Consider the following 14,860-nt stretch of genomic DNA (forward strand, 5'->3'; position numbering starts at 1 on the left):
GCAGTTCAGGTCCAAGCAGCGGGCCCAGGTTGGAGACTGAGGAGATCAAAGGTCCCAGCACCCAGCGGGGCCGGGGACAACGAGGGCGCCAAGGGAGGAGGGAGGGAAGGACTGGAAGGGCGGCTGCTCCGCAGGGGATGCGCGTCAGAGACCCCAGCCACACTCCAGGCCCGCCCCTTGACGAGCGCCGCCCCGCCCCGCCAGCCTTTCGCCTCTAAAGCGCCCAGCGCCAGTCTCCCGCTGCCGCACTTTCACTCTCGGTCCACCTCGGTGTCCTCTAGCTGTCCAGCCCTGCAGCCTCTGGCGCGCCCTCCCGCCCACGCCATGGACGCCAAGGTCGTCGCCGTGCTGGCCCTGGTGCTGGCCGCTATCTGCATCAGTGACGGTAAGTGCAATCCGCGCCTGGGCCCGGGAAGGGCTGGCCGCTCTGCGCCGTGGCTGCTCCAGGTCCGCGGTTCCTCTGCCCGCGCCAGAGTCGCGGAGAAAGAACTCGTTTGGCGCCGTTGACCGCGAGCGAACTTGAGGCAGCCACTTTACAGGGCACACTCCCTCCGGGTGCCCTTTCCCGTGTCCCACGTGTCGCACCGAGGTTTTGTGCTCTGCGAAGCGCCGCAGTAGGACCTAGAGAGAGGGCTGTAGGAGAGGAGGACCGGCAGGGTTGTTGGGCAAGCGTGGGGCCAGCGTGGAATGGAAGCGTGGGCGGTGGTGTCCTGGGCTGCGGGCCCCAGAGCGCGCCAGCTGCACTCAGCTAGTGTCCACCCGCGCCCAGATGTTTCCAGAGGCAAAGGGCAGCGCGGTCCCGGAGCTTATGGTGAGGGAGGTTGGTTCCGTTGATGTGTGTGTAAGTAAACTCTTGATGACTGGTCGAGTAGCCCAAAGTGCTTGGCTTGGCTATAGATACGGTGCAGCTGAGTTTTGTCCCCTCCGAGCGGAGCGGGTCCTCTTACAGCATCCTTGAGGGGCTTGGGGCCAGGCGCGGCGCAGCTCTTGAACTCGCGCCACCAGCCAGGGGAGCGCTTCTGCACAGTTCGTTGGTCCGTAGCGACGCGGACCTGAGCACGCGTCTCTTCGGTACCCCTTTTCTTCTTCCCAGGGTCACTAGACAAAGGAGCAGTAGTCACCCAAACCGTGCACACCTCTCCCCAACCCCCAAACACACCTGCAGATGGGCGCTTTTGTAGCCAGCCCCGGAGCCCCCTGCTCTGCAATGGGAGCTGCAGCGGAGTTCAGTCTCCCAGACCCAGGGTGGTGTCCCGTTTCACTGGGAAAACGCTTTCATTTTGTTGTTTTCTTTTTTTGACACTGAAGAGAAAACTCTCTGCGCTGTTACAAGACACCGCTGCTGTAAAACAAAACAAACCATTGCCTCCGAACACACAAAACAAAACCCTACCTAGTCGAACCCCTGCCTTCCTCAGCTGCGATGTTTCCAGGAGAGAACTGAGAGACTCTTGGTGAGGCTGAGAACTGTATGGGGTTCAAGTGCACCAGAGCGTTGGTCTAGCCTAGCTTCTTACCCCGTGAACAACGAAATCTCAGTAGCGGTGGAACCTGTGTTCGGTTGAGTATGGTTGAAAAGGCTGTAAATGCTTAGTCGGATGGAAATGTTCTCTAAAAGCATAGTGAGTTGTGATCGGAGTAGTGAAAAACACAAATGAAAGGCAATTTAGTTTGTTGTTGTTTTTCCTGTTAATGAGAACGTCTAGGAGGCTGCAACTTCCCACTGGCCCCATTATCCCGTCATGGAGCACGTTGATTTGGGCATTAATAACTGCATGAGCTGGTGAAGTTGCAAGTGTCACAGTTGGAAAGTTGGGTATGAGACGGGAATGCAGGAACCCTGGTACTCGAGGCTAGAGCGCAGTGTCCAGAGTAAACGGGAATGCCTCACCCTCGGGCACGTTCTGACCCTTGGAAGAGTCGGATTGTTCACCTCTCTACAATCCAGTGTCTGGATCGGACCCTGTTCTCTAGGCAGGACCTATTGAATTGCCCAAATGGACTGTTCTTATCTCCTAGCATGTGTGCCCTCTGAACCTTCACAGCCCCTAAGTTGCAGCATGGCTAACCTTGCTACGGTTCCTCTTTCCCCATCAGCTGATCAAACTCAGCAGCCAGACCCTAGGTATCCTAGGCTCCCCGGTCAAACCCTGGGCAGGAGACCATGTTAGAGTGGGATGAACCCTGGCACTCAAGCCAAGCTCTCTCCGTTCCAAGTCCAGGGTGGCAGCAGAGCTGATCTGGACTTTGGCCTGTACATGAAGTCGGCTTTTTCTCTGCTTTACTGTCTAAACGCACTGCCCTTCCCAGGCCACACCATCCCTCAGCTAAATAACACCTGCAGGAAAAGATAAGCCCCATCATAGATGAGATTTGACCCACTTCTCCTGCTGCTTCCCAAAGGTACAGAACTTCAGAATAGCCAGAAGTCCCCTGGAACTCTAAATAAGCAAACTTAAAATCCCTGGACTAACTATTCTCAGACATACTTTTAAACTTTGGTGAAAAGATCCATAAATGCAAACATTCGGGGATATTAAGTAGAGCTAGGATAAAACCTGGAGGGGGGAGGTAGCTATGAATCTGGCCACAGGGCTTGCAATTCTAGACTTAAAGGGTGGGTCTTAAGAGGAGTACTAAAGGAGCCCCTTGCTAATTTACACTAATGAGTGTCAATTATGGCATTTTGCAAATTGGTGAATTGGCAAACAAAGCTGGTAATAGGATCCAGGAGGCCTAGGCATCCAGGTACTGACCATAAAAGCCACATTTGACTCCAGCTTTTGGGAAAAGCTGGATAGAAGGTAAATCCAGGGCCTCCCCTCTGGATTCTTTTGTGATTTCCAGGGCTCAGGGTGAATGGGAGGGGGGAAAGTGCAGGTGGTAGATGGCACACCCCGCCTCCAACTTCAGGCTGAGGCCAGAGGGAAGAGGAGGGTGCCCAGAACCTCCTCCACTTTCCCCAGGTCCTTTTGTCCTTTGTCCCACAGAAGCTGAGCCCAGTCGGATCTCAGTGCTCCCTATGAGAAAGGATGGTCTTTGCAAGAATGTATCTGTAACCATTCCGCCATTGCTTCTGATTCTCCACCTACCAGGAGGGCACCATCTTATCCCTCAAATCTCCAGCACCAGGCAGAGCAATGAGTGGCCTTGTTCTCTCTCCACACCCTTAGGTAAGCCTGTCAGCCTGAGCTACAGATGCCCGTGCCGGTTCTTCGAGAGCCACGTCTCCAGATCCAACGTCAAACATCTGAAAATCCTCAACACTCCAAACTGTGCCCTTCAGATTGTGTAAGTCTTAGCCATCCTCCTCCAAAGATGAGCACAATATAGAAAACCTCAGACTTGGCATATTTTAGTGGCAGCTGCTACCACCATGAGGACACTGATAGGCCATCAGACATGCGTTTCAAAGGCTACTTTTGTTCCCAGAATCCTGTTGCACTCAGTGGTTCTCCAAGCTGCTTCTTGCAGCACACTGGACTGCCTCTGCACAGAAGGAGCCGGAGACTTGCCTGGGGTCAGCCCTCAACCAGGGACAGTTGCGTCTGTCCTGTTAGTTTCAAGACTCTGGTGTCCAAAGTTAACCCTTTCTCATACGCAAAAAAGACTATGAGACCTGGTTTCTGTTGAAGTCAATTCTAATCACTTGCTGAAAGGTCAACATTTTAAGATCTCTTTGTTTTCGAATCTTTCGTTTTGCTGGCTGGTGATGGCAGCTGCTAACATTTGATTTAAATTCAGGCGGAAAATAAGAAAATCCCAGAGCATGTAAATGAGAGATGTAAAGATCTCACTTAGATTACTGGAGAGTGTCAGAGATGTGCCCTGTGCTAGTCTGTCTTCCCACACCAGAGGATGCTGAGGGCTCAGTCTCCTAGGAGGGGTTCCCATCCTCAGACGACCTAACACTAAAATGGACTAAGGACACCGCAGCTGGGATAAAAGCTGTGCCGTTCAAGGGCTTTCCCGCCCAACAGTAACTGCTTAGGCTTTCTTTCCTTCAGGTTTCCTTCCCAGCCTTCACTGGTGCAAGTATGTTAGATACGTGCAGCACGCTTCAGCGACCTAGATGATGAAAATTTTTTTTACTATTTTGATTAAAATACAATACTCTCTTGAGAAAGGTATTTTGAAGATGGTGAATTTAGTTTTGCCTAGGCCGTGCTGGTTCACTGGCTTGGGAATGGCCCTGGAACCCACAGTGCCAAATACAACTATTGGGTCTAGGCAAATACTAAATTAATAAACTGCTAAACCCAGATGGGCACTCCGTGTTCCCTATTTCAAGTCACACCCCTCCTCTGCATGACTATTTAATTGATGGACACACTGCTATAAGAGGGTTACCTGTCCCAGGACACTGAACAGGGGTTAGTTTTCCCAGAGACCATCAGTGGCTGGGGAGAGTGTTCTCAGGATGTGCTGGAGTTACTTAACATCCGAGACTTTAATGGAGAATATCCTGAAGATAAGTTTATCAGTTCATCTCCCCATTAGGAAACTTTAGGGATGCAAAGAATATTGAGTCAACTTTAAACAAAGACGAGCCCATGGAGCACGCTGTGACAATTCATCGGTACTATTCCTTGCCCTCCTGAACTGTCCCATTTCACCTGCACTGGTCCCTCTCCTCACTGGACACCTGTGGTCTTCCTCCTGAGCTCCACTTAAGTTGGTTCCGAATGCTATCAAGGCAACCCACTGAATTTTAAAGTGGCTTCTGGCACTTTCCAGTTTCCAAGACCTTCCCCATGAAATCACAGCCGTTTTGCCCCTTCCATGTGGTTCTTTGAGCCCCCTGTACCCACTCTTCCTCCACATCCTTTGGGTACTTGCTCCTTTAGTGTATTCACTCTTGGTTTTCCCTTTGCTTTACCCACTTGCCAAGCTCCTGTTGTCCTTCAAAGGCCAGAAGCTCAAATACCTCCACTGTGGCCTCTCCCTTGCCTCCCCTGGGAAGCATGATTAGCACATTTCTAACTCTTGGAATGGTGGACCCAATACACTTTTTTTTTTTTTTTTTTTTTTTTTTTTTTTTTTTTTGGTTTTTCGAGACAGGGTTTCTCTGCGTAGCTTTGCGCCTTTCCTGGGACTCACTTGGTAGCCCAGGCTGGCCTCGAACTCACAGAGATCCGCCTGGCTCTGCCTCCCAAGTGCTGGGATTAAAGGCGTGCGCCACCACCGCCCGGCCTCAATACACTTTCAGTGCTACACTTTCAGTGCTATGTTGTCCCTGTAAACCCTGGGCAGCTTTCAAATCCAAGGGGGGGGGATCCAAGGGGGGGGAGGCGGAGGACCTTAAGCTGGGTGTGTTGGGTGAGTCCACACACTGCCGCTGTACAGTGTCTCCTCTTCTGTTTTGGCAGGGCAAGACTGAAGAGCAACAACAGACAAGTGTGCATTGACCCGAAATTAAAGTGGATTCAGGAGTACCTGGAGAAAGCTTTAAACAAGTAAGCACGACAGCCCAAAGGACTTCCCAGTAGACCCCCGAGGAAGGCTGACATCCGTGGGAGATGAGAGGGCTGTGGTGGGGAGGAGGGCCTGAACCCTGGCCAGGTTGGCCAGTGGGACAGCACTGACCGGGGTCATGCTGAGGTTTGCCAGCACAAAGACACTCCACCATAGCATATGGTACGATATTGCAGCTTATATTCATCCGTGGCCTTGCCCAGGCACAATGGAGCTTTCATAACTGGGGTTTTTCTAAGAAATTGTATTACTCTAACCAGTTAGCTTCATCCTCATCCTCCTCATCCTCATCCTCATCCTCATTTTTAAAAACAGTGATTACTTCAAGGTCTGTATTCAGTTTGCTTTGGAGCTTCTCTTTTCCCAGGGGCCTCTGGGCACAGTTGCAGGTGGTAGCCTTACAGGGAACCCTAGAGAGTAACCTTCCTCCAGAGCTAGCTGGAGGAACACTGCAGGGCTGGTCCTGCAGGGGGCGCCCCTCGACAGATGCCTTGCTGTGAGTCTCACGCAGCTCAGGGCTGGGCAGAGGCTACTGCCTTTGCCTCCTTTTTCCAGTTCAGTGATTGTACCTGGGTACAAACAGGAGGCTTCCTGTAGACGTTATCCCTGGGGTCTGTGCTCAGAGACCCTTTCCTAGCCGTTCCTGCTCTGTGCTTGCCTCCAAAAGCATGCTTCATCTGGCTTCTGCTTCTCAGCTCTGTATCCCGATCGACCAATGCTGCATCAGAAGGAAGAGAGGGATTTGGGGTGCTCCCCCCTCTCTTCTCTTTGCTTTCCTCTCACTTGGGCCCTTTGTGAGATTTCTCTTTGGCCTCCTGCAAAATGGAGCCAGTCCCTCCTGGAAAATGTGAGAACATGCCTGATTTACCCACAAAAACAAGTCTGAAGAATAGTTATAAACAAAACAAAAGCTGAGAACTTCCTTTGAGGAATTTGATTTTTCTAATTGCCTCTAAGTCCTACATACACCATGGTGGCTCATGGGCTCTGAGTTTTTGAATATCAGAGATGAAAAAAAAAATGAATAAGCCAGAATCTTGCCATGAAGTCCCAGTGGGGGTTTTGGGTTTCAATCAGAAATGAAGACAAGATATCTTGGATACATACTTATGATCACAGATGGCCCTGGTGGTTTTGGTAACTATTTGCAAGGCATTTTTTACATATATTTTTGTGCACTTTTTATGTTTCTTTGGAAAACAAATGTATTTCAGAATATATTTGTAGTCAATTCATATATTTGAAGTTGAGCCATAGTAATGTCAGTAGATACTCTATGATCTTAAACTACTGGCAATTTGTAAAGAAATATATATGACATATAAATGTATTTCAGCTTTCCAATGTCAGCCACAGTGTATTTTTCCACTTGTACTGAAATTGTATCAACTGTGACACTATATGCACTAGCAATAAAATGCTAATTGTTTCATGCTGTAAACCTCCTACTGTATGTGGGAATTTATTTACCTGAAATAAAATCCATTAGTTGCTAGATGGAGTGCATATACATTTCTGAAGATTACAAAACACGAGCCGACCTGTCGGTCAGGCACTGCGTCTTGCCCTGCAGTCTGGGGGTGAGCGACACTGTGCGGGCTTGTCTCGTGAGCAGGCTGAGTCCGCAAGGAAAGTTTTTGTGTATTTTTTTTTAAGCCAATGGAAGTAGAACTCTAGTCTTCTGATGAATAATACTCGACTCACTAATTCCTCCTCCTCCTCCCTCAGTTCTCCTAACATCCTCATGTAATCCTGACTCAACCCCAGTAATATCAAGCTTTCCTAGTTTCCCATGTAAAAATCCCATGACTCCAGGCCATGTTAATATCAAGCTTTTGTGGGAACAGGTGGCCTCACCCCATAAATCATTAAATACCATTCAGCTTGAATCATTTTAATGTGACAGTCACAAACCAGTTGCTCTAATAAAACTCTGCTAACCATCTCTCTCCCTAGCTCTCTAGAACAATCTCAGTTATCCCTAGGGATGCTCCCCAGCATCCAGAAAAGAGAAGTGGGATCAATCATGCTGCCTCTCCTGGCCTCTCCTGGAGGGCTGCCTGAGCCTGGGGGCTCCAACCTGCCGTGCTTTGTTTAATTTGAAATGCAGATTTGTAGTGAAGGCAGCGTTCACCTCTGCCTTGAAAAGGAAGGCACACCCCAGGCTTCCTTCCACACCCTCTGAGATGTGCATTCCTGTCTCAGGGTGAGATTTGGCCTGGGTGGTTAAGAACCAGGACCCGCCTGGCAAACTGACAGTCACTGTGGGCAGTTCCCGGGTCATAGTGTTAAGGCAGCCTGCCTAACTTTTGGGTGGTGGGAAACGTCTAGTTTATTTTAATAAATTGCTTATCAGCCTCATTTTGCCAAGGGGCCTCCAGGCCTCAAACTGAACGCAGTAAAATTGGCTCATGAGGCAATGCTAAATATTATGTGAACTGAGATACACTCCTGTGTGTTGCAATGTGATTAATGGTTCTACTAATTTTATCTAAGGGGGCGCAGAGAAGAAAAAGTGGGGAAAAGAGAAAAGATAGGAAAAAAGAAGCGACAGAAGAAGAGAAAGGCTGCCCAGAAAAGGAAAAACTAGTTACCTGCCTTCCTACAGATGGACCGCAGTGCATTCTGCTCTGGCGCTTTCTAACACGCCCTTCCCTCTTCAGGGGCAGACCCCACACCCCGGGCAGGTGCTCACACTTGATGGTAAATTCTCCCCTCTTCCCGGGGCAGACCCTCACACCCTGGGCAGGTGCCCAGACTTTCCTGCCCTGGTGGCCACACCAGCTGCTGTATTTATGTGCTTCTTAAGGCCCTGCTCCGCCTGCTAAGCTATGAAGAAAATAGATGTACAGAGACTGGGGTGGAGGCTAAGCCACAGAGGACCTGCTGAGCCTGGCAGCATTGCCCCGAGCTGAGCCCCTGGCCAGGAGTTCCCAAGGCTCACACCCAAAGTCCACAGTCCTATGAAGGCCAGGGTGGTCTGCTTAGCCAGGAAAGGGCATAATGCCTTCCTCTCAGCCATACTGCCCCTTGTGGCCTTCTCAGGACATGAGGTGACTGACTTGCTCTCAGGCCCACCACATGCTTTTCCAAGTACCTGCAGCCGGGAAAGGAACTTCCGCCCTGCTCCCCTGGCTGTGTGAGCAGCCTTGCCTTCCAGCCCAGAAGGGTTTCTACAGACTGTTGGGTGAGCAGGAGGAATGATGAATTCTCAGAAAACAGATGTGAGCTGCTTCTCAGGGAATCTTTTCTTTGGACAACTCACTTTAGAGTCTTTAAACGGGTCCCTTGTGGGGAGGACAGATGTGCTCTGGAACTTATACAGAAGGGCCAGCAGCTTCAGGGACTTTCAGTCTGTCCTTTTGGTCCCAACATCCCTGGGATGGTGTCTTATCTGGGCACAGCTGCCTCAGTCCTAACTCCTGAGAGATGTCTGCCTTCAGTGAATTGGGTTAAAGTTCTGTAACATTCTACTCTCCTACCTGACCCTCACCTGGCAATTTATGTCTGTCTTTTTGCCAGTCTGGATGGGAGGGATAGAGGGCAAAGCTCTGATTTTAGTGGTGTTTTGAAAGAGGATTCTCTGAGTTTCTTGACCCTCCTCTTCACCTCGTGTACACATACACATCTTGTACTCCAGACTTCTGGGTATAATTTCCATACCTGGGGCAGAAACAAGAAAGGATCTGAAAATGCGGCAAATGGATTGCAGAGGAAGGCCGCCCAGGGGCCCCATGTGTCACACTCTCCTGGGTCCCTAAGTCCTGTGTCCATTGATGTACTTCTTATGGTTCTAGCATTGAACAGATACATCCCTTCATGGTCCTTGCGGGGACGTGTCTTGCTAGGGAGCTTCAGGGAAGACCTGTGTTACCAACTGTTACCCTTTATGTGGACAGCTCAGCCATCCATATCCTCTCCTCAGCTCTGAGGGCACCTCTTCAGGCCCAGGGTCACTGCCCGTCCTTCTTGTGATGGCAGCTGCAGTCTGAGGTCAGAGTGGCCTCAGCTGGGGCCTTCCTACTATTACTAAAACACTTCTGAAGGACAGATCTGTGCCCAAGCCACAGCTCTGCTTAGAAAGGGATGCCTAGCCCATCCAGGACTGGGAAGAACTGTTGTCCCCTAGCAACCAAAGGCCAAGCTGAGGCTGCCCTGAGGTAGAAGACCACTTTCAGAAATGCCCATGGACTCTGCCTCCCACCATCTGTCTCCAAGTCCTAGAGGAGCTGGCTGCAGAGACTAAGGGAATAGACCATCCCTTAAGAACCACAGCAAGCTCCACTTGTCTTTATGTGGCTCTTGGGAGCCCCTCTGTGCTTAAGTGGCTTATGAAGCCCTTATAAAGGGCAACCCCAGCCTGCTGAATAGAGTCACCATGGAAATGCCCGAGAAGCTGATTTCATCTTGTGATAGGTTGACGTAGGATGTGTTCCTGCAAGTTCACAGGCAGGTTGGAGGGGTAGTCCTTACAGTGTCCCACACAGATGCCTTCTGGGAAAACATGCAACCTCCTGAGTGCCAAGACCTCTTCTGGTGATGTGGCATCAGCCAAGGGATTTCAAGAAAGAATGAGTTTTTGATGCAAGTTGTGAGATCTGCCTCTTTTCTTGGAGTTCTGAGGCCCGGGGATGTCCGGGGACACCTCGGCTGCTGTTGCTGGGGTAGATACATCGCCTCAACACCAGTGTCCTAGGGTTAAGACAGTGAGCCTGGTCATGTACTCCTTGTACCATGCCTCCCATGCCAGTGTTTGTGTGTGCCTTGCCCTGTGCTTGCCATGTTCATCTGTCTCCTCTGCTTCCCATCGTCATCCAGACTCTGAGCATCAGCCCTGGCTGTGTCCTTCCCTGCTTCCCCACTCTCTCCGGCCTCGGAAGGAAGACACAGGACAGCAAGCTGAAATAAGGGGTAGGGCCCATGGCTCCTGCCAGGCCCCGCAGCGTCCCAGGCACGTGGTGGTGAGAATCTGCCTTAATCGTGTCTCCTCTGTTCTTGTCAACAGGAGGTTCAAGATGTGAGAGGCGTGGGTCAGACGCCTGAGGAACTTACAGAAGGAGCCTAGGTCTGAACTCAGTGTTAGGGAAGGGCCCACAGCCACTTCCTCTGCTCCTGAGCAGGGCTGAAGCCATTTCCAAGGGACTTGCTTTGCACAGTTTGCTGTATTTTCACCATTTGATTATGTAGCAAGATACATGGTGTTTATTTTTCATTTAGTCTGATTGTCCAACGTCATTGGTGACAGGCCGAAGCCACTATATTATTTCCTTTGTTATAGTATCGTTGCCATGGTGGACCTTCTCTGAATAGGGCTCCCCAGGTTTGTCTCTGAGCTGAGACAGGAGGCTCACTCTTTTTCTTAATGGGAACTGGGTGTCCCCACCCCCAGGATTGCAGGGCTCTCCCAAGCTGAGGCAGGAGTGTGAGGTCAGGGAAGAGTGAGATCCACCCTCATCCCATGCTCTCCTCCTCATCATCCATCATGCTCATCATTTCCCCTCATCCATCATCCTGTGTCTCCAAGACTGTCTCCGTGACCCTGAACAAGGACTCTGTCAAGATGAAATCTTTTGTTCAAATGGGACAGCAAGAAAGAACGGAAACTGTCTGGTGTTCCCCGAAAACCCTGTGCACATGTATGTTTTGTTTGGAATATTGTCTGTTCAACCCCCTGCTTTTGTTCAAAGTCCGTGTCCTCATTCATGACCAATGTCTCGTTCATGCACTGTCTCTAACCCAGATGCAAAGGCTGAGTATGAGGAGCTGGCCCTGAGGTCCAGGCTGTGCTCATGGAGGATGCAAACAGCCTTGGTTTCCTCACTACTCACAGTGTTACTTCAAAGGAAGGTGGTTTGCACCAGCACTTAGCTCTGAGGACTGCTGACCCTCAGTATTTCCATAACTGTTACCTTAAAACTGTGGAACTGTGGTGTTCTCTTGCTGGCCTCAAACTCAGCATTCTATTGTGGGATAGCAGTTCTCAATTATTTTCAGTTATTTTTAAAAGTCAGTGAATCAAAGAATCAACCCTACATCGATCTTCCTGGCCATTGGCACTGCTGCCATCCCTTCCCTTACAGGTAGTTGCTGGGCATCTTTGCTGTCACAGATCACATTGTGTCCCTTTCCTGCAGCCTAACAGATGGGGTTGATGCTGCTGCTTGAAGTGTGGTCCTGGAGGTTCTTTTTTCCTCTGCAGTTTTTATGCAGTCAGGCTCACTAACGCTACCCCTTTCACTAAAGCACAGTAAGAGTCTACAGTTCTTCAAATGAAAAAGATAAAATAGAAGAGGAAGAAGAGAAAGGGGAGGGTTGGCTGGACACCCAAGGAAGATGGAGGAAGTAAGGCTACAGTAACAGAATTATCAAAAACAGGTGTTGGGAAGTGAATAATCTGTAGAACTGTTATGTTAGCAGTGTGTATGTGGCGGGGGCATTTCTATAAATAGTCCTTTAAATTGACTTCACAGAAGAAGGAAAATCCACCCAGGAAGATTTCGATCAAATTGGAACAAAAACTGAAATGCTTATGCCAGTTAGGATGCGGGGCATGTGGCCAGCTGCAGCGACAGATCCCCATAGGGATCCGGAATTGTCTTGAGCTCCCTTGAAATGAACATTCAGTGCCCCCGAAGTAGATACCACACTTTTGCAATGTTAGTGAAGCGGCCACTTTGCATCTAACCCAAGGTTTTAAGGATGCTGCTTGGAAACCAGTACAAGCCCTCCATCTTCACTATAGTTACAGATCCTTTCAGTGTCTCCACAGGAGGAAAAGATGAGGCTAGAACTGGAGGGAGACTTATTTGTGTATGAATTCCTCTGCTAACCATCAGTTTCTGACTGGAGACAGCCCGCTTAAAGCAAATATGCATTTAAATAGTACATTTACATAGGAAAAGTCTTCCCACCTTAATCCCTCATTCTGTCGCTTTCAAAATACAAGCCCAGCACCTCAGTGAACTGTTGTTGACTGGGGACACCTAGCTGTCCCTGCTGGAACTCATACCTCCCACATCCCATCTTCCCTTGGGCATCAAGAACCTGCCAGGCGGCCTGCCCCTCTATTGCCAGCCTTTGCATCTGGATAGGGAAAGGGGGTTGGAGACTTACAGTCTGCTTTGTGCCTTGTGTTGTTTACACTGTGCTGCTGGCTCCCGGGGACAATGGGTCACTAGCAAGGAAGTGCAGCAGGGCCCTCTGTGTCATTGCCGGCTCAGCTTTGAGAGGGGGTCTCAAGAGCAGAAGGTCGCATTCCTCCTTGGAACCTGGCCTGGGATCTTGGGCCTCTGCAGTGGGTTCTGTTGACCTTCTCATGTGTGGTTTTCTTATCAGTGGTATCACCAGGGACCTCCTCACAGGGGCAAGGCCCCCCCCCCCCCCCAGGTATTGCACCCTTTTGCAGCTGGATGAGGACTGGAGGGGCTGTTCCTTACACAGCTTCCCTGATGCATCTTAAGGTGATCTCATTCCTCAAAATGTTCCGCAGAAACCTCCAAATCCCCCAGGAGACTCCTGCCATTGCCAAGTTCACAAAAAACCCCCAGCAAAGTTATTGCCAACCTCAATGGCCTTGCGGTGTCTGAGCAGTGATGGGTTCAGTGTTGCATGTGGTGAATACTGTATTTTGTTTCAGTTTTGTCTCCCAGATAATGTGAAAATGGTCCAGGAGAAGGCAGCTTCCTATATGCAGTGTGCTTTTCTTATTCTCGTTTTTAATATATGACAGTTATTTGAGAAGCCGTTTCTACTTTGAAGTCATATCAATGGAAATGATGTATCTTCACCTACAATTTTCCTAATAAAGATCTGTATTCAAATACAGCTGCTAAGAATTTGCAGTGAACGTTACCATGTGGAATTTTCCACACTTGGTTTTGCCCCCTCAAACCTGATTCTGGGGGTCATGCAGTCTTAGCAGAAGAGCTTACAGGTACCAGGCCCTCGTAGTCACAGTCCTTGGTCTAACTGCCAGTACCAGACAATGTCTACAGGGAAAGGTGTTCCCTTTTCTCCAGATGACCCGGATTGCTCCTTAGAGGCCAGCCAGTCTTTCACTGTACAAGCAATGGCTTAGGGTCAAGTCACAAGGGTTTGCCCAACAGCTGTCGGGGAGGAAGGCCCACCCTGTGCACATAGGTGGTGGCAGAAGGCAGCAGAGGAAGGACTCTGTCCCTGTCACACAGCTGGAAACCACAGCATTCTGCATGGTTCTGTCCTGGCAAATGGAAGCCAAAGGTTGATCTACTGGCTGCTTCTTCCACAGAGCCCTTGCCTCTTACTTTGGTCTGCAGATTCTCTCTAGTCCTACATTCAGCCATTTAGTAAAGCACCAAGCTCCAGATGTATAAGTATACAGTGTTAGTAGCCCAGACATCACCACATCACCTCCGAACAGTAGAAAAGGCCCACCCCTGTGCTCCCAGAAGGTTCCCCTCTTCCTCCTGTGCTATGAAGTTCACAGAGCTAGAATAGAGGTTGAATTTACGTCTCAAACAGCCCCATCAGTCAAAACTCCAATGATGAGGTTGAGCCCATTCCTCCTATTTCCCCACCAGTGGTAGGGGGATAGAAGGAAGCTTTCCATTGGTACATGTGGGTTCCTTAGGGTCACAGCAGTGTTCTCTCAAGATTACTAAGCTGCTGTTCCAGGACCTGATAACCAATTCCCACTGCAAACAGTCCACGTCCACAACCCACCATGCCATTTTCCCTCTCCAAGTGCAAGGAAGAGGCACTTCCATGCAGAACAGTGTCTAATTTAGGCTACAGTCAAGGCTCCCTGGGACATGAGAGAAAGTTGTGTTTGGAGAACCAGTCTACTGAGCACATTGGAACTCTGAGGGCCCATGGGGTATGTGCATGAATTAGAAGCAGCAGTTGCTCCATAAGGGCTGCACATGGGGAGTCCAGCAGGTAAATGGAGTGAGAGTAACCAGATGAATGGCCACCCAAGGCCAGCTGTGGGCCAGTCTTGTTGCTGGGGTACAGAGAGATGTTTCAAACAGCCTCACGTTCTGCTTCTCTTTCTCTGTGCTCACACTGAGAGCTTGACACTCAGGACTGGGGACACTTACAAGAGCAGCAGAGAAGGCTAAACCTTGATCTACAGGACTGGGGGGGCGGGGGCTGGGCATGGATAAGAGACTAGTGAGCCTACAGCAGAAAGGCTCAGAAGACATTGGCGTTGGTCCATACTCCCTGCCCTGGGCTCCCTGTACTCTAAGTCTACTTCCATCCAGAGTAAAAACTTCTTCCAATAACACCAAAAAGCCATTTCTAAGTCCATTAGGCCAAGTGGACCGGGTATGGAGGCCACAGGCTGGGTGCTTGTACAGGGGGTTGCTAGAGATCTCCTGGCCCCTCTGCCAAGCTTCCCAGGGAT

At 50.0% G+C, this 14,860-nt stretch overlaps 1 protein-coding gene across 2 annotated transcripts; it reads left to right on the plus strand.

The window, feature by feature from the left end:
- The first annotated feature begins 210 nt into the window (after window positions 1–210).
- Window positions 211–12,595, plus strand: Cxcl12 (C-X-C motif chemokine ligand 12). Of its 2 annotated transcripts, none has more exons than XM_059258451.1 (4): window positions 211–385; window positions 3,174–3,291; window positions 5,370–5,456; window positions 7,972–10,474. In XM_059258451.1, the coding sequence occupies exons 1-4, from the start codon at window positions 325–327 to the stop codon at window positions 8,063–8,065; spliced, it is 360 nt and encodes a 119-aa protein (XP_059114434.1). In that variant the 5' UTR covers window positions 211–324; the 3' UTR covers window positions 8,066–10,474. The 2 variants fall into 2 exon arrangements, with proteins under 2 accessions (XP_059114434.1, XP_059114435.1); XM_059258452.1 differs by lacking the exon at window positions 7,972–10,474 and adding an exon at window positions 10,481–12,595 and having other exon boundaries at window positions 215–385.
- The last annotated feature ends 2,265 nt before the right edge of the window (window positions 12,596–14,860 follow it).

The sequence above is a fragment of the Peromyscus eremicus genome, chromosome 3 (genome assembly GCF_949786415.1).
Source record: "Peromyscus eremicus chromosome 3, PerEre_H2_v1, whole genome shotgun sequence".
Lineage (NCBI taxonomy): Eukaryota > Metazoa > Chordata > Mammalia > Rodentia > Cricetidae > Peromyscus > Peromyscus eremicus.

What these genes read in the sequence shown, in the direction of transcription:
- Cxcl12 (XM_059258451.1), top strand. Translation starts at nt 325, where the DNA reads ATGGACGCCAAGGTCGTCGCCGTGCTGGCCCTGGTGCTGGCCGCTATC. An exon ending in AACTGTGCCCTTCAGATTGT is followed by an intron (nt 3,292 to 5,369) that starts GTAAGTCTTAGC and finishes CTGTTTTGGCAG; the next exon opens with GGCAAGACTGAAGAGCAACA. An exon ending in CTGGAGAAAGCTTTAAACAA is followed by an intron (nt 5,457 to 7,971) that starts GTAAGCACGACA and finishes ATTTTATCTAAG; the next exon opens with GGGGCGCAGAGAAGAAAAAG.